Raw genomic sequence first — 22,234 nt, 5'->3', positions numbered from 1 at the left:
ACCCAATAATTTAACGCTTTGTATGTTATGTCAACTGACTGTCAACACGGACGCAAGATGATCTGTCGTCAATTAATAGTTAACTATATGTTGTGTTGTACTATATGTTTAATTGTATATATATATATATATATATATATATATATATATATATATATATATATATATATATATATATATATATATATATATATATAATCCTAACCTACTAATTAATTAATTCACTAATGCATGTAAAATCCCAGGTAAAAACATCAACATTGTATAAGCATATGAAGAAATGGTGTCAAAATAGTATAGTAAGTGCTACTTATATATATATATATATATATACATACAATAAAAAATGTCATGAATAAAAAATATATAAATTATATATTTACCTTTGAGTTGATGCTTTTTATGGACATATTCCCTAGTAAGGGTAATCCAGGCTAGGATATTTTAACTCTCTTCATATTTCTTGATTATCTCCAGCTTTGTTTCCATATAAATCATCTTCTCACTTCTCTCTTTAACATCACTAACAATCTTGAGACTCATGGATACCCAATGAAAGTTTGAAATAAGCACTAAAATGCATAATAAATATATTGAAAGCACGCTCACAGGAGATCAAGTCTTTAGGCAGCCATCTTTATAACTCCATGCACCTAACAATAGCAGACCAATGTAAAGTTACGAGATTAATCCGTTCCGCGGTTGGGGTCGCAAGGCGAATTCGCTGTATGACGGGCATTCCAAACCTATGTTAATTAGCTAATGTGTTTAAAACCCCAGGACACTTCTACCCTAAGGTGATCACAAATGTTTTTTTTTTGTTTTTTGTTTTTTTTTTTGCAAAACCGGGAAAATATCATAAAGCGGGAATTAAAAAACTCAGTATTCCACATCGCAAAATGAAAATAACGTAAACTAGAGACGCTGTAACACAGGGGTCCTATATATATGTAAATGTATGAGTTTGACTAAATCGTTTTGATTATTTGACTAAATTATTGGTTGATGAATAAAAGGATTTATAGCTGGGTTAGGGAGGGTTATCTGTCAGGACATAAAGTCTGCCAAATGGCTACACTATTTGGACTGCGAATTACGTGAAAGGTCATCCCTGCCCAGTGCCCTATTGTTGCCACTGGCCTCGTTCTATTTAATTTCATTAAAGTTGGTAGAAAAAGGTCACACCGGCAGTGATGTCAAAACAGTCATGTAAAAAGAGAAATAACTGTGTATATTTTTTACAGTCAGTCTAACCACTCTTGCTTTTTCATATGGTTTTATTGATGTCATTTTCTTCAATTTGAATTAAAATGGTTTACTTAAGGAAGACCTTTAGCCAGAAGAATGTTGGTACTTTTAGCATGAAATGAGTTCAGAATGTTATAAACCCTTTATTGAGGAATCAAAATGTCATATCTTGAAAAAAGTCATACTATACATATTCATGTCGCACCATGCTGGAGCCATTTGACTATGCGTCTCCAACAAAGACTGAAAAATGTCCAGAGGATGTATACTTTAAATCAGAGTTCCTACAAGCAATTCAAAATTCTGAGAATTGTAGAGAAAAACAGCATTGTAATAAATCCTCATTTAACAAGCGGTTGTAGATGAAAACTTCAAGCTCTTATTCTACTGTAAATACGCTTGGAAGATTAGCCTGTCTGCAACAACAGGCTTGAAGGCATGCCCTTACGTTCTTATGTTGAAAATCCCCACTGATGTGCCATTTATATTATGCTGTTTATTTGGTGCTGCTTCAACCATTCAGGGAGATCACCACAGTGCTAAATTGCTGCTTTCTCATATATACATTAAATTGGCACGGTCTGTGCAATGCGTTTGACTTGACTGCTTTCCACCAGGTTCCTTTTATGTTCTGCACAAAAGTTTAAAATTGATGTCATTAAAGTTGTATGTTTCCTAGAGGTTTTCATGCTCCGATATTTTTGTGAGTCTAGAAAAAGGAAACATTTGTCCCTATATGATAGTTTGACTATTTCAATTGATTGCAGCAGTCTTTGAACGTACAGTGAACGTTTTTTGTTTTTGTCATTGTTTGAACAAAATCTAAATGACTGGAGAAACGGTGCCTCTCCGTTCTTGATCATTACAGTTAAAACAATGAATGTTAGCAGTCATATGCTTTGAAGTAAGCTGACAAAAAAAAAAGTTATTTCTCAGTTTTTTGGGGGTAAACAAAAATCAGTCTGAATCAAAAACTCAAAGACTGTAAGTCCCCAAATATAAGACTCACCTTTGTATAGGACGCACTCTTCATTTTGTGATCAAATTTTGGTGTTATTTTTTATGTTAATGTGTATAAGACGCACCAATGCTTTGACAACTGTCAAACTATAGCAAAACAAAATATCATCTTCCTAAATGCTTCATATTTTCTTGTGTTCATATATAAATGTTTGTTGCGTGTTAAATGTGTTTCAGATTTACCACATTCACACACACATTTGTGAAGAATTCATAGAACATTCCATCTCCACTCAGGAATGTAATGGCCAAGAGTAGAAGTTCTCCGCCGTACTATAAAGACAGTATGGCGAGAGTATTGGCAGAAACATATTTGGCAGACAGGTCTACCAGTTTTCTAGATTGTATGCTTATGCCAAACTCATTACCAAATTATTTGTGTCTCATAAAACATACATATTTTCTAGATTTTTATTTAATTCTTGATTTTTTTTTTTTCCTTTTTCAAAACTCAAACCTAAACATTGAGTACACATAGAAGGCATGGCTACCGAAATGGAGAAAGCTGTGAGCATGTTAATGGCTCCAAGCCAAGGATTTCTCATTTGCACAGGGGTGATTTTCCATCCTCTGATGATAAAGCAATCCTGCTGAGGCAGCACATAGCACAACGTGACAAAAAAAGAGGCTTAGCAAACAACAAGGTCATTTACTGACAATTCAGTCATCTGACATCTGGCAATAACTCGCAACGGACACACAACTATGGATAACTCTATTTCAAAGGTTTACAGTAATCTCAAGATTAAAATGAAATTAATCGGGCACAAATTATACACATACCTTAAAATGCGGTAATTTCATCCAGAACGTGTCATTTGAAGTGATATTGACATGATGTTTATTATTATTCATTGCAACTGTATTTTACAGTGACCTATAAAAAGCATTGGCTCATGCTGAGAGCTGCTTTACTGTAAATACAGGTATTATGTGAACCTCATTTACACTCATCAAAGTCAAAATATGAAACTACTGCACCTGTAAATGGCTTATCCCCACCATTCGCAGCCATATGAATATGAAACAACGGGAATACAATGATCTTGGTATAACAGAGAAGAATGTTGCTGTTTTCTATCTTCAATGAATATGAGATTCAAATTGGGGACCACATATAGACAGCAGTAAAGTGGGATTGCTACCCAGAGGCTCATTGATCAAAGTCACACCTGTTAACAGGCACCTTGGCTTTCTCATACACACAAGCCACCAGGGACCTTTTAGGAGTGAATAACTGCTGCTTGCTGCTGGTAGGTAGCAACTCTGTTTTGTTTTCATTTTTTTGTAGTCTCTACTAACGCACTGTTGGGGAATAATGTCTCGAGGTGTTTCTTTGCCTATATATGTACTGTTTTCCAAGTTATCAAGGCAATCCTGTTTTTGCTTTTTTTCTTAAACGGCCACTACAATTCACAGTAAAAGGGTTTTTCTTGCGAGGACCAATTATGTTTGAATTTATAATATTCTCATTTTTATTCCACAAAATTATCTAGTTGACAACAAAAAAACTAATTTGTGAAAAATTTGAAAAACTGTACTACTCTTCCTTTCCGCAGTGCTCATTTTATCATTTTTTTTTGGGAAGAATGCTCCACAGGTTATTAAAAAAGTTGAAGTCAGGTGAGGATGGTGACCACACCATTAATTGCAGTTTCCTCTATTGACTTTGACCCTCGCTTATCGCAGAGTATACAATTTAGAGGTGTGACATTCAGGAACGAACCAAGTCATTTGAACTGCTCTTCCTTGCGAATGATGACAATTATTTTTATAAAAGACATTTAAATGTGTTTATTATTGGACTTTTCTATACGTCAAAATAAAGCAACGTTTGGCAAAAATAACAAAATGCCTAATATATGAACTATTTAACGTCCCACCACTTAAACACTTAAAATCCTTTAAACCTACTGCGGCCATCACCGGTGACCCAGCTGCAAGAGGCAGATGAAGGAAGGGGTAATAGACCCCCACTGCCTTCAATCATCTTGCGTAATATGTGGTATTTAAGGAGCAAAACAGATGAGCTCCGATTACTTTCAAGATATTGCCATGAGTATCTTGAGGCTAAAAGTTGTGGTGTTCTCTGAGCGAGGCTACGCGAAGATATACCAAATTCTATGCAAGAGCTGGAAGGCTTCTCAGCCAATCGTTCAGATCGGTAGGCTTCGTCAGGAAAGTCCAGAGGTGGTGGACTCAGCATGTATGTGAGTAAAAGCTGGCGTAGCCAACATACGATGAGAGAGAGGTTCTGTGACCCGAACATTGAACTGCTTTGTGTGTCTATGAGACCATTTGTTCTTCCTGGAGAATTTGTGAACATTGCTAGTGGCTAGTAGGCTTGCTGACCGGACTCTCACTCAGCGACAATGCACTCCCGGTTCTCCTGTCTTATTGCTTGGCAACCTAAATTACTGCAGTCAGTGCTACCAGGGTACTTCCAATATGTTAAATGCGGCACCAGAAACAAAAATGTCTTAGATAAATGCTATGGTAACATTAAAAATGACTACAGAATGAAGGCTCTCCCTCCCATTGCAAACTCTGACCAATCAACTGTCCAGCTGATGCCCACACACAAATCAGCTCTGAAAACAAGTAAGCCTGTTGAAAAAAACAGTGCTGCAGTGGACCAAGGACAGCATTGAGACACTTAAAGGTTGCTTTCTTTGTGCAGACTGGAGCATCTTCCATGAGCTCGATTTGAATGAAGCAACTGAAACCATAACAGACTATATCAATGTGTGTGGATAAGGTCATTCCAAAAAGGAATGTCCTCCACTTCCCGAACAATAAGCCCTACATCACCAGGGAGGTCTAAACATGTATTAACAATAATAAAGCAGTCTTTAAAAACGGGGACAGGGGGGGCAAAAAGAATTGAATAAGCTGCTAAGGCAGGCCAGAAGCAACCACCCGAGTGGCCCTGGAGGAAAGTGTTGCCTCCATGAACTCTAAAAATCTGTGGGACTGCATGAAACAAAAAACAATATGAACACCAAGAGTAATCAAATTGCCACACTCGACGAATTCTCAAAAGCAAATGAGCTAAATGACATTTATCTTTTGTCATGACTCAAACTCTTCATGGACAACCCATATTGAGGAGGTAGCTTCATATCAGTACCTCGGAGTCCAAATGGACAATATGCTAAAGTGTAATGTCCATGCTGACTACTTATGTGCTAAGATGGCCCAAAGGTTGCACTTCCTCGGTAGGCTTAGATTCTTTGGGATAAGCATGGGAGTTGTGAACACCCTTTATGATGCTGTGCTACAGTAGGTAGCATCATAAGATATGGCATAGGGGCTTTGCTTCAGTACTTTGTCCAGCTCAAAACGAAAATAATAAAAATGGTGAAAACAGCCATGAAAATGATTGGGAGTTAAGAATCGCCATCACCACAGAGGATATTTGAGAAAGCGGTGCTCAGTCTGGCAAAAAGAATCCTGCCTGATCCTCAATATATTTTAATTTCTGATAAGGAGATTTTATCGTCAGGTGGACACCAGAATGTGTCATTGTAAAAGCAACCAATTTAAATGACCTTTTCTCCCAGCTTCTATTGTTCTATAGAACAAAAAGTCAAAAGGATAGAGCCCTAGCAGGATTAGGTGAAAAAAAAAAAAAAGATTCTGTGCTTCTATATATTTTATTCTTCTTGTGTATCATTGGAAATTTCTTTTGTATTTAATGCAAGACTGATTTTATCATAGGAATTGACATGAACATGTCAGAGTGTCCCATTCCTATTGAACCATGCTGCTATGCTGATGTGTTTTTATATGTCTGTTTTACATGGACTGTATGTCTGTTTTAAACACTGTTGTGAGCTAATGCACTTTGCCCATGACAAATATCCCCCCGGGGACAGTAAAGTTAATCTTATCTTCAAATATGCCATGAGTTGCAATGTATCACAGTCTTTATTCATAAATCAAGTTGTAAAATAAGACTCTGGTTAAGTGGGTATATCAATTTTAGCAAAATCTACTTAAAAGGATGAGGACAGTTCAGGTCACATGAAAAGCCTTTTTTTTTCCTATACAGAGCTAAAATTGGGGTTTGGCAAAGTAGTTCTTAAATTTACAAGAGTCTATACGCAGGGGTGGGCAACTCCAGGCCTCGGGGGCCGGTGTCCTGCATGTTTTCCTGTTTTCTCTCTCAAACACACCTGAATCAAATGATTAGGATTATTCTCAAGCTCCAGCAGAGCTTGTTGATGAGCTAATGGTTTAAATCAGGTGTGTTAGGGAGAGAAAACTGGAAAACATGCAGGACACCGGCCCTCGAGGGCTGGAGTTGCCCACCCCTGGTCTATAGGGCAGTAGTAGAGTCATGCACTGGTAGATGAGTTAAGAGGAAGGAAATGGTGTTCGGTGTTACGGGACAACATAGAAACAACCACAATTTAAAATAAGAGTACAAGAGCAGAGGGGAAAACACTATACAATATCAGCAGATAAAGATTACTAAAACCACAAAGATTATAGCGGGCATCTTAATAAAGGTGAATGACAAAGGGTGTTAATTATATTTTTAAAAATGACCTTTCATTTTGAAGAATGCAAGATGAACGTATTTGTAGAGTTCATGTTGCCCAATTTCCTTCTGCATCAAGCTGCAGTTCATCAGCAAACCCCATTAAAAGTTGATTCTCTTTTAGATTACAAAAGTTTAAGGTGTTGGACATACAACTTGATATCTAATCTCACTACTGTTTTGCTGCCTCTGGACAGGGGGAAAAAATAGAGGTAGAAGTGAAACATGACAAAATTGAAGAGACCCAAGATATTTAGTGAGCCCTTGCTCATTAAGGTTCTGTTTCTAAACAAGACAAAATCTAGTGAGGGACAGAACAGAAAGTTGCAAATTCAGTTCTTTAAAGTACAAACATAAACAGGTATTTACATTTTTCTTTCATCTGCTCAGGGGAGTCATTGTGCCATCCCTATCATGAGTGCAATGAACTGACCGACTTTGGCAACTTCTATTTGTATTTTGAATGGTTCAGTCGTGATTTTTAATTTTTTTTATGAAAAGCTGCAATATTGCATGTTTGAATGTGCTATATTTCAGAGTGCATATAAATTACAGTGTAACTAGACTATATTATCACTTAATCATTAATGTGAATATATTACTGAAAGTTGTCTTTATTATAAATAAATAAAACTGATCTCATAGTTTTATATTATATTATTTTGATATTTAATTACAACTATAATATGCTTTCAGCATTCACACAATATTTCAACATACTAGAAGTAGAATGTAGGAAATTTGGTTTGGATCAGAAATGCAGTATATGCATAGTCTTTATTGCTTTTTTTGTGTTGACCATCTACGGTATTATTTTACATTATAGCAAGCATACAATGTATCTCATTTAGTGATATTGCAGGTCATGCATTTTGTGATTGGAGATTGTTGTCTGTTTAGTATTGCGCCATGCAGTCCAAGTGATGCATCGATCGGCAAAAAGATTAACTGACCTTGACTTGGCCAATAATGCTGCAACATGCCCTTGATGTTGCACTGAACAACCTGTCTCGGGAATCAGAGTGCCTTGGACTGTGTGTGTCCCGGTTAATTATTGATATCTAAGCATTCAGTAACTTTCTAGATCAGCAGTGGGCAAACTTTTTGACTCGTGCGCCCCAAAGAATTCTAAAGGTTGACAGAATTCCGGACCAGGAACAGATGGATGTAATGTTTTGATAACCCATCCTGAGAATCACCACAACTCAGTGAAGTGCAGTGAGGTTCATAGCTCGGCAGGTACTGATGTCATCAGTCAGATTTACAAGCATTATTTAATATGACAAATCTCCTTCTCACCCTGGCGGGGTGGTATCGGTTTCATCCTCAAGCTCTGGTCCTCTACCAGAGCCCTGGGAGTTTGAGGGTTTTGCGCAGTGTCTTCGGTGTTCCTAGGACTGCACTCTTCTGGACTGAGGCTTCAGATGTTCCTGGGATTTACTGGAGCCACTCACCCAGTTCGGGTGTTACTGTCAAGTGCCCTCACCACCATGGCGACCATGCATCCCTTGACCTCACACATCCGTTCCTTTTGCAACCCTTGATACTTAAGATACTCAAGATTCTCATATTCCTTCTCCCTGATGTTGGCGTCAGCTGGGATCACCACATCTAACACCACTACCCTCTTCTGTTCTTTGTCCACCACCACTACGTCTGGTTGGTTAGCCGGGATCTGTTTGTCAGTCAGCAAGCTAAAGTCCCACAGCACCTTGGCCCTGTTGTTCTCAGCCACTTTCTGTGGTATGGCCGATCGGGATTTAGGTACTTCTATTCCGTTCTGGTTGCAGATGTTCCTGAATACTATACCAGCCACTTGGTTGTGCCTCTCCATGTATGCTGATCCAGCTAGCATCTTACACCCTGCTACTATGTGCTGGACTGTCTCAGAGGCTTCTTTACGGAGTCTGTATCTTGGGTCTGGTCTACTCCTGGTAGATCCTGGCCTCCATGGCTCGTGCTTATGGCCTATTCTTGTGCTGCCATGATTAGTGCCTCTGTGCTGTCTGTCAGCCCTGCATTTTCCAGCCACTGGTAGGATTTCTTCATATCAGCCACTTCCTCTATCTGACAGTGGTACATGCCATGTGGGGGTTTGCAAGTTATTTAAAAGCTGTAATTCATTATTTATTACTTTTTACTGTGATTTCAAAGTAATTTGTTAAATTACAGTGTTACTGTATTTGAATGTAAGGTACCAACATAACTAGAAAAATGGATTTGCCATTCTAAATGTAGCTCACTATACATCCAGTTAAAGGTTGGCTAACCCTAAACCCTAAAAAATATTTGTTGTCCTCTCCTTATTAAACTCTCAACATTTTGTGGATGCCAGAATTTCATGACCAATTGATTGTTAATGCAATTAGTTCGCAAAACTCTCTTACCTCAATAAAATTAGCAAGAAGGAAAGTGAGAAATGGATTCCTCAATTGTATCAGATGCTCGACCAGGTTGTCTGTATTTTCTTCCCTTACTCGTTTGAAAAAGTTCTGAATTTTTATTTCAGTGGTCCTTTGGCACATGCTGCCTCTCACAGGTCAGGCCATGTAGCGCCAATGCTGGTGAAAACCTGCCCTCAATACCCCAACCACGCAGTGATGGACGGAGCAGGTTAGGGGTGTTAGTTAGAGTGAGAAGACACAGGATATGATTTGTCACATAACGCTTCCCAAGTGAGTCACAATTTGCATATAAATGTGCCTATAACTGGAGTGAATTATTTCCTTTCAAACATGATTTTGAAGCCAGCAAGCACAGAGGAAGAAAACAAGGATGATCATTAATTACACAGTGCTTGCCCCTATACTACTGTAGATTATCTGCTAGTCAAAACTCACTGGTCAGTGATATGTGCATTGATGCAGTTACAAAATGCGGCCACATGAAAGAATGCAAGCAAATAGTGTGTTTAGATAGTCTGTTAATCATGTCTTATGTCAGGAAGGCAAATTACCATTTCCTATCAGACTTTGTCAACAGCTAACAATGTTAGTTAATTTTGCTCTTTTCCAAAGCAAATAATGATTCAAATTATAATTTTTAAGTGGCTGTGTACATCATTTTAAGCATGTGTTTTAATAATTAAATGGAAACTTAAAGTGATAATGAATTGAACTCAAAGTAAAAACCTCCACAACTATTAATTTGGTGTCACTACATGTTGAAGCGAATGTTATTGCTGCTATTTAATAACCTATATTTTCTATATAATGCTATAACATAAGATGCTCTGATTATAACTGCCCTAAGGCGGGCTTTATCTGTGTTATGGCTCGTTATGTAAAAATAAGCCATGGTCACTTATAACTGAGGATGAGGCGAAACGTTAAGTGTAAAAAAAAAAAAAAAAGAGAGAGACTTAAATAAATAAAGACATTGATACTCCATAAATTAAGCAGTGTGTTTAAGAATATAGTTAGTGGGGCTTGCTCAAGGCAGTTGTATTAATGCATCATACATTTTAATACTTTTCATTGTCATACATTAAGATACGATTTACCATAATCCCCCAAATATAAGATGTACTTTTTCCCCCCTAAAATGAAGGGCAAAAATATGGTCCTATAAACGGATACATTTTTTTCTATTCAATACCATCCAAGAAAATTTGATCTGTAAGCCACATAAGCACAGATATGCATTTTTATACCGGCACAAGCTAGGGGGTGGACGTCAGTTGGCTGTTAAGCAGCAAGTTTCTATTGCAGCAAACAGCAACTTGTAAGATTGTTATGGTATTATTTTCAATCAAAGAAGTGAGCAGACTGAACCAACGTCCAAAGCCATCCTTGTGCACACACACTTGGTTCTTTTCAAGATATAATGCACTACTGTATATTAGGAGACATGAATCAACGGAATATTGGAATTAGGGCTGCATTATTATGGCCAAAATAATAATCACAATTATTTTTGTCATGATTAAAATCACAATGATGAAATCATCATGTTTGGTCAAACATGTCCATTTATTGCCCTTTTTGAAACAAGCAGTATCTAAACAAGACTTCAAGGCTTGATGTTAATAAATTAAAATAAATGTAAATAAGAAGTAAATAAGAATTAAAAAAAATTAACCCAAGACATGGCAAAATCGTGGCACATAGGGCAATACAGCTAACTTAATTGCTGAGTGCAACCCAATGAAAAAAATGAAGCCTACCTAGAACCAATCACTTTACTTTGAAGCAGATTTTAATCAATTAGCAGTCAAAATGTCATTTTTGGTCATTTCAGACCAAATTTATTTCAATTTTTTGCCAATTGGATTTTTCAAAATGGGTCTCAACTGACAGCTAGCATGGTATATATTAGGAGTCATTTGAGAAACTCAATGCCATTTCACATTGGTAAAAAAATGTATTGGGGTGATTAAAAAGCAGAGGCTTTTGTTATGTAAACATGTGGGAAACATAGCTACAGTTAATACTGTAAAGGCTTTTAAGGTGGAATTGAAAGTGCACGGTGAAGACAACTTCAGCATCCTCATCACATCCCACTCTCAGTTGAGGCGGCTGCTCAGGGTTGGTTTATGCTTGAATATAACAGAAGTAGATTTAAACAATCGAAATTCTTCAAAGCTTTTTTTTTTTTTTTAATAGACTCTTTATCTCTCCCAATGTGCATGCTCACCAGGAGTTGTTTACGGTATTTAGGTCACAGTAATATTTTTCAGTCGAATCAAGTGCTTGTCCCGGCAAAATTCCATAAGCAATAGTTCATCCACCTTGTTTTTCGCACGATAAAGAAATTCTGGAAGGTACGCGTTGCAGAAAATCTGGCCCAGGTGGACGCCGTGTTGGAGGGTCTTGGTTGCCATAATGACATGATTTGACGCGTGGAGCCATGCGGAGCTTGCAAAAACCAAGCCTTGCTGCCACCCTTGTAGCCGCTGCTGCAGGATTTGCTCGCTCGCTATTTCTTAAGATTAATGAAGTCTTAACCTTGTGTTTGCCTCCTGGTGGTAGGAGGTGGAGGAGGTGCTTGATTTGACATGGAGCCAGCTTTTTAAATTTTAATATCGCCGAGGATCATCTTTGTTAATCGTGGCAGCCAATATCTTGATCACGATTAAAATTCGATTAATTGTGCAGCAATATTTAGAATATAACAATTTGTTGGGAGGCTGACACCTTGTCAAGATTTTATCCCATAAACACAAATTAATGGCTTTAAACATACTAAAAAAATAATCTGAGCTTAATAAAATGGTCTGACAAAATTGATTTGCTTTTGTTTTTGGGTGTGTGTGTTTGTCTCTTTTTCAAATAAAGCTCTCATTATTTTATAGACAATATAGCTACGTTGCAGTAAGTTCCATTTGAGGTTCAAATACGTCATCATCAAAAGTTAATCTTTGTCACCAGAAAGAGATGAAGTTTTGTACAGTTTGGTGAACTGTGATGTGCGATATGCTGACATCTTGAGTGATAAATATATTTTAAAAAAAATAGACAATCAGTGTGTTTCATAAAGCTTTTTGTTGCAAGTTTTTCCTTTCCTCAGTTACTTCTATCACAATTAAATATACAGGCGCATGAAAAGAAGAATGGATGAATGAGTCACATTTTCATGAATTACTTTTTTGAAATCCTATGCTATTGGTCAGTCTACACTTGTGGGTGCTTTTTGTTTTTTTAACAAAGACTGAACGATCCAAAGCATTAAAATAACTTCTCCAATCCCGATGCAATGCTATTGGTTGAACATTTTTGAAGTCTCCTGAAAAGTGATCATTTTGGAGACAGGAGGAACATTTTCAGCTTAATTCAAAACTTATGGCATTTGACTAAGTTGCTTGCGTTTTCTTCACAATGCGCTATTATCTAACAATAGCATTGATCATTCACACATCCAGTGACTTCTGTTGTATTGTATTGTATTGTATATAGCAGCCCCACAGCATCACTGGTGTGAGCTGGAGATTGACCACAGAAAATGAAATGCTTGTGACGCAGCGCAGGGCCCCATTTTGTCTCAAATAGAGGCATAATGAAGGAAGGGATAGGATAATGGGGGGGGTGGCAGAATAATGAGGAGAGAGAATGAAAGTAAAAGAGAGAGGCAAGGACAGAAAGCAATATAAGTAGCAAGTTGAATACAATGAAAACGCCGACCCGATTATTCCTGAAACACAATCAATACTCATTAAAGCATACAGGAGGCTTTGTCTGATTGTAGCTGTTGCTCACAGCTTTGGCTCCTGACTACAATTAATGTCAATTTAACCATACCTTATACCAATACATAGGTAAAGAATTGAATACAATTGTGCTTGCGTGGTGATAGAGCCGTTTTAACCAATTTACAAAACCAGAACTAAACACCACATAGACAAATAAACCAAAATTAAAAAAAAAAAAATTAACATACAATTGTATGTATGCAATATCATGCAAATGCAGAAATATTAATCTATTCCTTAGTCTGATGCATTGTATCATCACCTTGAAGTAATTTGGCTGAGGCTTTAAAAGTGCTTATGTGAAGTACTGAAGAACTGTTTCAAGCATGTTTTATATACTCATAGCAATGCACTTGGTCACAATTTCTTAAGCGTGCTCCGGTCATTTTCAGTGATTCTTTCCAATTTCCTATCCATTTCCTCTCTCTCTCTCTCTCTCTCTCTCTCTCTCTCTCTCTCTCTCTATATATATATATATATATATATATATATATTATACGCGCCGTGCAACTCATTAAATGCACCCCAGCACACGTTGTTGTCAACAGGCAGAGGGGCGCAAAGAAGACGTTCACCAGACCATTGGAAATCTCTTCCCTAGATTTTCTTTCATGATCTTTTATTTCACGTGTAAACTCTCCAGTGTTATCATGTTTGATCATGTACAGATCTAATTTTAATTCAACGTCCAGGCCGCTGCTAATATGACAGCAGCTGCACGAGACTTCAAAGGAAAGGGGGAACTGTTCACTTACTGTACAGTGTCTACTGCAGTAGTTCCACGTCCGAGGAGGGCCTGTGGCAAGTGCATTTATAGTTACCTCGTCTGTCTGGCATGCAAGAAATCGTCACAGCATGTCACCACAATACAGTATAGGTTTTTTTTTTTTAATCTTTAAAAAAAATCCGTGAAAGACCGAGTGTGCGAAAATCAAAATGCAAAGTAGTGAGGGATCACTATATTTTTAAAAATGGAATTTGAAATGTGTTAGGTGTCTACAATTGCTTGCTATCAAGACGACAAAGCCAGCAAAGCTAAAGCGGCATTTTATTTTATAATGCTGTTTTTGACTCAACTATTTGGCAGCAACCTGTTTGGAGGAAATTGACCCAGTTTGCAATTTTTAGTTTACAAACTTCAGTATGGCTGAAAAATAACAAATATACTTGTTGTGAAATTGAATCTGTTGGTGAAATAAAAAGGCCATTTCTTTTGGTATTTTTTTTTCTTTGTTTCCGCAAAGAGTTGCAAATTTTGCGTTTTAAAATTTGCGTTTTAAAAGGGGTCCCTGACTCTAAAAACTTTGAGAACCCCTGCTCCAGGGATATCAAGCACATTACGAAGTAAACAGCAGCTTTTGTCACTTTGTAATCTCTTTTGGCACAAAGAGGTAAAACAAGCGACTTATAATCAAGTTTTGGAATCTGTCCCTGAGGCTTTAGTTCTCCCTGACAACTGTGATGGCGACAGTTTGCTGTGGCAGCAGTGTCTGGCCTCGGAGCAATGTCACTCGTGTGCATTTATTTATTGATTCATGGCATTGGTAAATGCCTGTTTATTTCCCTTTCGCATTTGTAATGGGCCTCAAATTGTCACAACCGATGCCCCTGCAGAAACATATTGTTCAGAATGACCTCAGTTGTGCTGCAGGTTCTGCTGATCATTATCATGATGCTGTGGGTAACCTGACAATGTTGAAAAAACAATGTCAAAATAAGATTCGGAATGCATTATACGTACGGTTTGTTTCTGTGGATGAAACAAGACAGTGGTTTCACTCATTGTATTGAAAATGAGGGTACATTTTGTGATGTTGACTTCAAGTTCATTGCTGAGTAATAGACTTCATGTGCAGCACGTTTTGTGGATCGGTGACTGTTTTTAAAGTGCTAAAGACTTAGAAATGGCATGGTAACATCGCTATTTACAGTTTACAAGCAATATACAACAACCTAACTGCAATTTCACAGTATTACAAGTGACATGTTTTTGTTTATTCTGTATTTATAGTTTATTATCGTACATGTTTATTATATCAATAATTTAACATACACAGTGACCTTTTTTAAATGATGATGAACCATATATTTTGTAGATGTTTTCCATTCTGGATTAATAGATTCAAGATCATATGATTTAAATCAGGGGTTCTCAAAGTTTTTGGAGTCAGGGACCCCTTTTAGGAAAGCAAATTTTTCAAGGACACCCATTTGCAGAAACAAGAGAAAATAAAATCTTTTAAGCCGAGCACAAGTGGCTGTTTATTCACCAACAGATTCAATTGGACAACTAGTATAATTGTTACTTTTCAGCCCTATTGAAATTTACAAAACAAAATTGCAAATTTATAACAACTTCATAACAAAGTAGGTCAAATTCCCCCAAAAAGGTTTCTGCCAATGATTTCGTCAGACAAAAACACATGTTGGTCGTCCATCGTTGTTTTCAATAAATCCAAATTCAATGTAGTCCTCTTTGTGTTGTCTTTGTTTAGACAGTTTTTTTTTTGTCTTTTCCTCACGATGAAGCAGCGGTTCTGCAGGTGCTTGGATCAAGATCGTTGATGAAGACGTGGATTATGTGGTTCTTCTTGACAAATTTCAAAATTATTAACTATATTAAAATATATTCAACTGGTTGAATTGATTGCTTTATTAAAATCATGAATACATTCACAATTTTAATTTTAAATAAAAAGAAATGAACACAAATATATATTTGTTTATTAATAACCCCTATTATTTCATGGATCCTGGATTCAGGCCACTAACCCCTTGGGTCCTCCGACCCCACTTTGAGAACCACTGATTTAAATTATAGACGCAAGATGGAAGATTCTGAATATTGTTGAGGAGTAAGTACACTGTCATCACACTTAAAGAGAAAGAAATGGAAAATAAATATCAGCACAAGCTTTCTGAATATTGAATATCCATCTATAATTTGACACAAACACTTTTATACACATTTGGGCTCATTGGTTTTGCTCACTCACAAGCAGAGTAATGTTCTCACCTGTTCTTCACTGCACAAGTTGGACGTGTCCAAACACGTAGATACGAGCTATAAAAAAGTAAATAAATAAAAATATTTTTTTTGTAATCATCTCTACCTCCTCCATCTGTTATGTTACCTCCTTTGGCCTGTATGTTCCTATGCATGTTAACAGTCGCTACCCAGCCCGCCCTTGCACTCTTGCCCTTCCACCAGTCCTTTCTGTTCCTTGCCCTCCACACAGGTTGGAGACCAAATCCTCGAAGTAAACGGCCGCAGCTTCTTGAGCATCCCGCACGATGAAGCCGTCAGAGTTTTGAAGTCGTCACGGCACCTGATGATGACGGTGAAAGATGTGGGCCGCCTGCCTCATGCCCGGACAGTGGTTGGTGAGACCAAGTGGATTGCCAGCTCGCAGATTGCAGAGAGCTCCGCAAACAGCAGCGTGCCAGGGTGAGCTTATGTTATATTGTATTGGACCAAATTAGTTGATAAAAGAACAAAATAACAATTATTTATTTAACTAACTGTAATTGACCATCACGGATCTGGTGATTGTGGAAGCATTAAAAGTGACTTTTCTCCATCACAAGTCCCAATCACATTGAAGCCGTGATAAATATTTCTGCTGCCTTCCTACTAAATCCATTAACAATGACAGGAATAACATTCGGTCAAGTCTTTATTTTTGCTCTTTCCATCCTCACAGGCAACTATCGTCTTCTAATGCACTTTTATACATGCACATGTGAATTAAATTCGCTAACCGAGAACGAATATTCTTACAGAACAGAAAGCAATTGGTACGGAAGCAACACAACACAAAACATCAGCATGTCCACAAAAAATTAAATTAAACAAGATAAAATGCAAAACATTAATTCACAAATTAATTCACAAACACATATTAGTATATTAGATTATTAGATTGTTAGTATCATTTACATTGAATATGAATGAAATTACTGTCTATGTATGCACTAAATCACGCGAGAATTATGACTGATAATGATCCCAATATGCTCGGTTGAACAAACTGGAATATGGTTCATTCTTTACCCGTACTCTCAATTTAACTGCTTACTTGACAGTTTATTTTCATATAGTGTTTGTCATAAATATACTGAGAAATATTAATATTTTTCATTTGGGCAACAGTTTTTTCACATACTGTATTTTAAAATTCCTCTGAAATGACAATGTATCACATTCAACCTTTTGTTTTTCAATTTTTGTTTCATCTTATTTTATACAATACATATTTTAGAGAAGCTATACAATTTATGACTAGATTCAAAGAGTAGCAGCTGTCCACATGCTATTTTTGTGGGAAAAGGCATTTTCTTTCCAAATCAAAACTTAAGAAATGTAAAGTAAAAAGACAATTTGTCTCCCTTTGTCCCTCTGTCAAAGAAGACTGAAGTAGACCGATGATTCTTTGCACATCTATAGATTGACCCAGAAATAAGTGTTTTAATCGAGTCGAATCATTTGGAATCGAAAATCGATTTTGAATTGTGTCAGAGACCCCAAAATCGGAATCAGTTTTTTTTTGTATAAGATGAAATCCCACCTCATCCTCCCCAAAGAAAGCTTGATGAGTTTACGCATCAAAGCTGCGTAGGAACGCTCTAGCTTGAGAGCTTGGTGTGGAAAACCAATTATTTAATCTTAGCGTCAAGCGAACATGAAAAGTATCCTATTTTTTGTCACACAAAATAATGTTCATTTAGATGCGATGGATGCGGTCCTCCTACCACGAATGACAATCATTTGGGTGGAATAGTCATTGTGAATATTCCATTGATTTGGACCAATAGTTGCAAAGGCAGTGGAAAGCCAGAAGTGGCTGTGTTATTTGATATTTGTTGGAATAAAAATTATTGAGTTTCTTTGGAAGGCTCCAAAAGAAATATTTTTCAAAAGTTGCTGTCCACACAAGGTCACATGAAAACCCATTTGCAGGCTGTCAAGAGCAGTGTCACTTGACTATATATCATAAAAATAAGGCCATTTTAAACAATCATAGTCATTCCCAACAACAAAAAAGCAACATAAAAATATGGCATATTCACTAACTGATATAGAATCATTCTTTATTGCTGTTTTGGAAATATCAAAAGGAAGCTCCCGAATGGTTACGTGCTTGCTATTCAGAGTAGATTCAATACAGATTAATATTATGATTGGTTGTTATTAAACTGATCGGTTTTCATTCATTTGTTCATTCATTTGTCCATTCATTCATTCATTCATTCTTTTTCTTTTTCCAAAGATTCTATGTTTTGCTTCTGTAAAAAGAAAGGAAAATAGGCCACTCCATTCATAGATTACATATTATGATGGTTTAATCTTCAGGATCTTCCAGCGGGCCCTCCTACATACTGTACTTGACCTTTCAAAACAAATGGGGGTTTAAGATCTGAAAAGCTGATGTTTATTAAAATGGTCTTATTATAGGCAACACAAGAAAAGAAAAGACAAAGCAAAGAGAAGACCAAACTCGTTTATCATATGCTGTCTGTGGATAAGTATAGTTAGCCAGCAATACAAGGAGAAAATTTATCACTGACAAACATCAACATATATATCTCTTTAGCCATTGGCTAATATAATATAATATAATATAATATAATATATATATATATATATATATATATATATATATATATATATATATATATATATATATATATATATATATATATATATATATATATATATATATAATGTGATCAAACATCCCTCCTATCTGATGGCAACTATCACACCCTTTCAAAAATAAGCAGCAATTCTAGCTTCACTGGAAAAGGCCATGCCTCCTTTGAAAATGCCACAGCTGATCCACCCATGTTCTGCACGTGACTGAGAGCAGTGTTTGGCCCCAACGAGCAAATTAAAGTCATATCTACTGTAAATTCCAGACTAGACTTTCATCATGAAAACACATCCAGACACAATCAAACATCGCAAACATGGATATACAAGATACTTTACATTGTGTTGAACAAAAAAAAAATGCTCGAACCTCCCTCGAGTTGTTCACTCATTGTTATTGCATTGCATAGCAAGAGACAGATGGCTGGTATCTGTGACTGCTTCCATCCATTTGTTTCAATTTGAGGTAACAGATGGGTTTTTTTGTTTTGTTTTGTTTTTTGTTTTGTTTTTTTAAATACAGGGCTGTACTCTAAGTCACTCCAAACAATGATCTTCTATATATCTAAATGAAATGAGAAATGCAAGCAGAACCAAAGAAAACAGCTTTGTTGACCCCTTGACTATGCAATTTCTTGAATAAAAAGCTAATTTCATAAAAATATGTTTCTAAAAAGGCAAAATATACTGTATTTTCCATTCTTTTTTATTGAGAAATGAAATGTATTAAGTCATTTGAATTCCAAACTAAAAAACTTAGATTTGTGCACTGCCTGTCACCAAGTTAATAGAGAAAATCCATTTGACAGAGTACTGTCTGTTGAATGTAACTGCTGTATGAATCAGTTTCAATGAGCTTTTAATTAAATGCACACAGCCTAATGTAGGCAGCTCGGGGTTTCCTCGCTTTTCTTTAAATTGTTTTCCACGACTATTTCATCTGCTACATCCATCCATCTCTCCATTTTCCAAAGCTGCTTATCCTCACTACAGTAGCAGGCTTGTTGGTGCCTATCCCAGCTGGAGGCGGGGGGGCACCCTGAACTGGTTGCCAGCCAATTGCAGGGCACACTGAGACTAACAACCATTCAAACACCCAATCACAGCTAAGGGCAATTTATTATTACAATCCAATATAGCTTTCATGCATGTTTTTGGAGTGTGGGTGGAAGCCGGTGTGCCCCAAGAGAACCCACGCGAGCACGGGGAGAGTGTGCAAACTCCACTCAAGAAACCTGCAGTGCAGTAGATTTGGACTCGGGTCATTAAACTGTGAGGTGGACGTGCTAACCACTGCGCCACTGTCACCTCATCTTCTACAGTGCAAATCAAGTTATTTCAACCATACGCTTATAAATTCTAGCCTTTGGTGTAGTGTTTCTTTCCACAAGGGTCCAGCCGAATAATCAACCTGTCAATTTCATTGGCTAATTGTGGCCCTTCAAACACCGGTCAAAACAAATGGCCAATATTTGCAGATTATTTTAATTAATTTTTATTATAAGCACTTATAGTGGTTGTATACCAATAAGACGGGCATCATTTATTCCACTTTAATTCATATTATAATACAGTAATCCCTCATAACCCCCCTCATAGCATCTCATGTGTGATTGACTCACAAAATGCCAAAAAACAAAAAAACAGTACTATTCTCACCTGACTGGGCAGTCAATCTGTGAATCAGATCAAGGGTCACTCCCACAAGACATGGGCACTCCTAGAAGACACGTGATTGGCTCTATCCATAAGTGAGGTCTGAAGTTGTAACCCACTCTCGCTCAGAAGCTGAAATCCACTCCTCATTTGTGCCCGCGTCTTGTAGGAGTGCCCGTTGCGCTGATTGAGAGATCGCCTGGCCAGTCAGGTATGAAGAGAACTACTGTACTATTTATTTTTGTCATTTTCAATATTTGAAACGTATGAAAACATTATTGTATAAAGTAACGGCATGAAAAGGCAAAGGTCTGTTCGATTCGCTCGTTCACATACAGTATTTTACATTTCTGCTGTTGGACAGTGGCTGAAGGATAAAACATAGAGTGAAAGGTGGCCCAGCAAGACAAAGTGTTCATACATTATCTCTAAGTCATCTTGAAGTTGTCTTCATGCTCGCTTAGGCTCTGTACAAAATATAGGTATGAAAAGAAGGTTCAATACAAGAAAAGGAGGAATACAATTTGTTTTTAAATGATGCTTTGAAAGTGAGAAGTGATTTTCTTAAATGTATTTTCTGTGATTTCGACTTAACCACTGTGTTAGCGTCAGAAACTTTGCTCAAATTGGGGTTATGTCGTCAACTGAAGAGCCGCTGTAATCAAACTCAGATGGAAATCTCAGTTGCAATCAAAGTCTGACCTCAGGCCAATTGAACTTGCAAACGATAGAAACAGCATGAGTCTCAACTGCATAATTACTACATAACTGCAAATGTGCATGTTTTCATCTTAGCATGTATGTTGTGTGATAGTAAATTAAAATAATAAATAAATTAAAAACTTCCTTTGTGGTCTCCCACAGTTTGTATCACAATATAGCTTTGAAATGAATGGAAATTTTCTATGATCTTTTTGCCATTCAATCATAAAATACACAATTTTGTATAGAACACATGAGATATTTAAAAACTAAAAAAAAAAAAATAGATTACTACAAATAAATTACTACAAATAAAATACAATTCAAATTTCAAGAAGAAGGAAAAATGCCCCAACTTCATTGCAAGGAGTGCAATGAACAGAATAAAATGGTGTTCTAGTGTCTCTTTTTGGATTATGTGGCAGTGACACCCACAAAATGATATACAAGACGGAAGATGTTTAAAAACTCACAAAGTCATGACCGTGTCAACTACATTGGCACTATGTGCTAACTACTGAGCTGTAAATAGAAATACAAGACTGATAGTAAAATACAACAGGGACCAAAGCTGAATGTCTGGTAATAGCCCAGATGGTGACCCTCACCCTTTGGGAATCTCTTCGGGGTGATCTAAGGACTTTACCTGTGCTGAACAGTATTACAACGAAACTAGATGCTAATGCTAATGCGGTTCACTTTCTGTCAATCAGCTAACTGTGTGTGTATTTTTATTTTTTTTATTTTTTTTATTGTTAGGCACAAATAGGCATGCGGAGGAGGATGGAGAGTCAGTTGTTATTGATGTTTTTTTATTATTCCACATTCGGTCCCTGACTTTATGTAGTAATGCACAGATGAAGCCTTCTGAAAATTAGGTCTTTGGGGGTCCTCTCATTTTGGGAAAAAAAATATGGTCATAAAAAAAGATTGGGGAATAAATATATATATATATATATATATATATATATATATATATATATATATATATATATATATATATATATATATATATATATATAGAGCTTCTGATTGTAGTATTAAATTTTGAGTAATATTGAAGGTGGAGTAGTGGTTAGCATGTCTGCTTCACATTTGAGAACTCCTGCTCGCTCTGGCCTTCCTTTTCATGTTTTCATGTTATCCCCATGCCCACATGGGTTCTCTCTGGGCACTCCGGCTTCCTCCCACTTCCTCCCCAAAAACATGCATGATAGGTGTA

At 36.8% G+C, this 22,234-nt stretch overlaps 1 protein-coding gene across 2 annotated transcripts in view; it reads left to right on the top strand.

The window, feature by feature from the left end:
• The window catches only part of LOC148411392 (whirlin-like), a 147,126-nt gene that overhangs the window by 66,727 nt on the left and 58,165 nt on the right, over nucleotides 1-22,234 (top strand). For both annotated transcript variants that reach the window (XM_088435435.1, XM_088435436.1), the window contains exon 4: nucleotides 16,241-16,449. In XM_088435435.1, coding sequence (XP_088291561.1) covers nucleotides 16,241-16,449 — 209 coding nt within the window. The remainder of the gene's footprint in view (nucleotides 1-16,240; nucleotides 16,450-22,234) is intronic.

The sequence above is a fragment of the Hippichthys cyanospilos genome, chromosome 15 (genome assembly GCF_059441005.1).
Source record: "Hippichthys cyanospilos isolate Australia breed blue-spotted pipefish chromosome 15, RoL_Hcya_1.0, whole genome shotgun sequence".
NCBI classification, from domain to species: Eukaryota; Metazoa; Chordata; class Actinopteri; order Syngnathiformes; family Syngnathidae; genus Hippichthys; species Hippichthys cyanospilos.
Note: the sequence above shows the minus strand (reverse complement) of the source record. Positions and strands in the feature narration are given on the sequence as shown.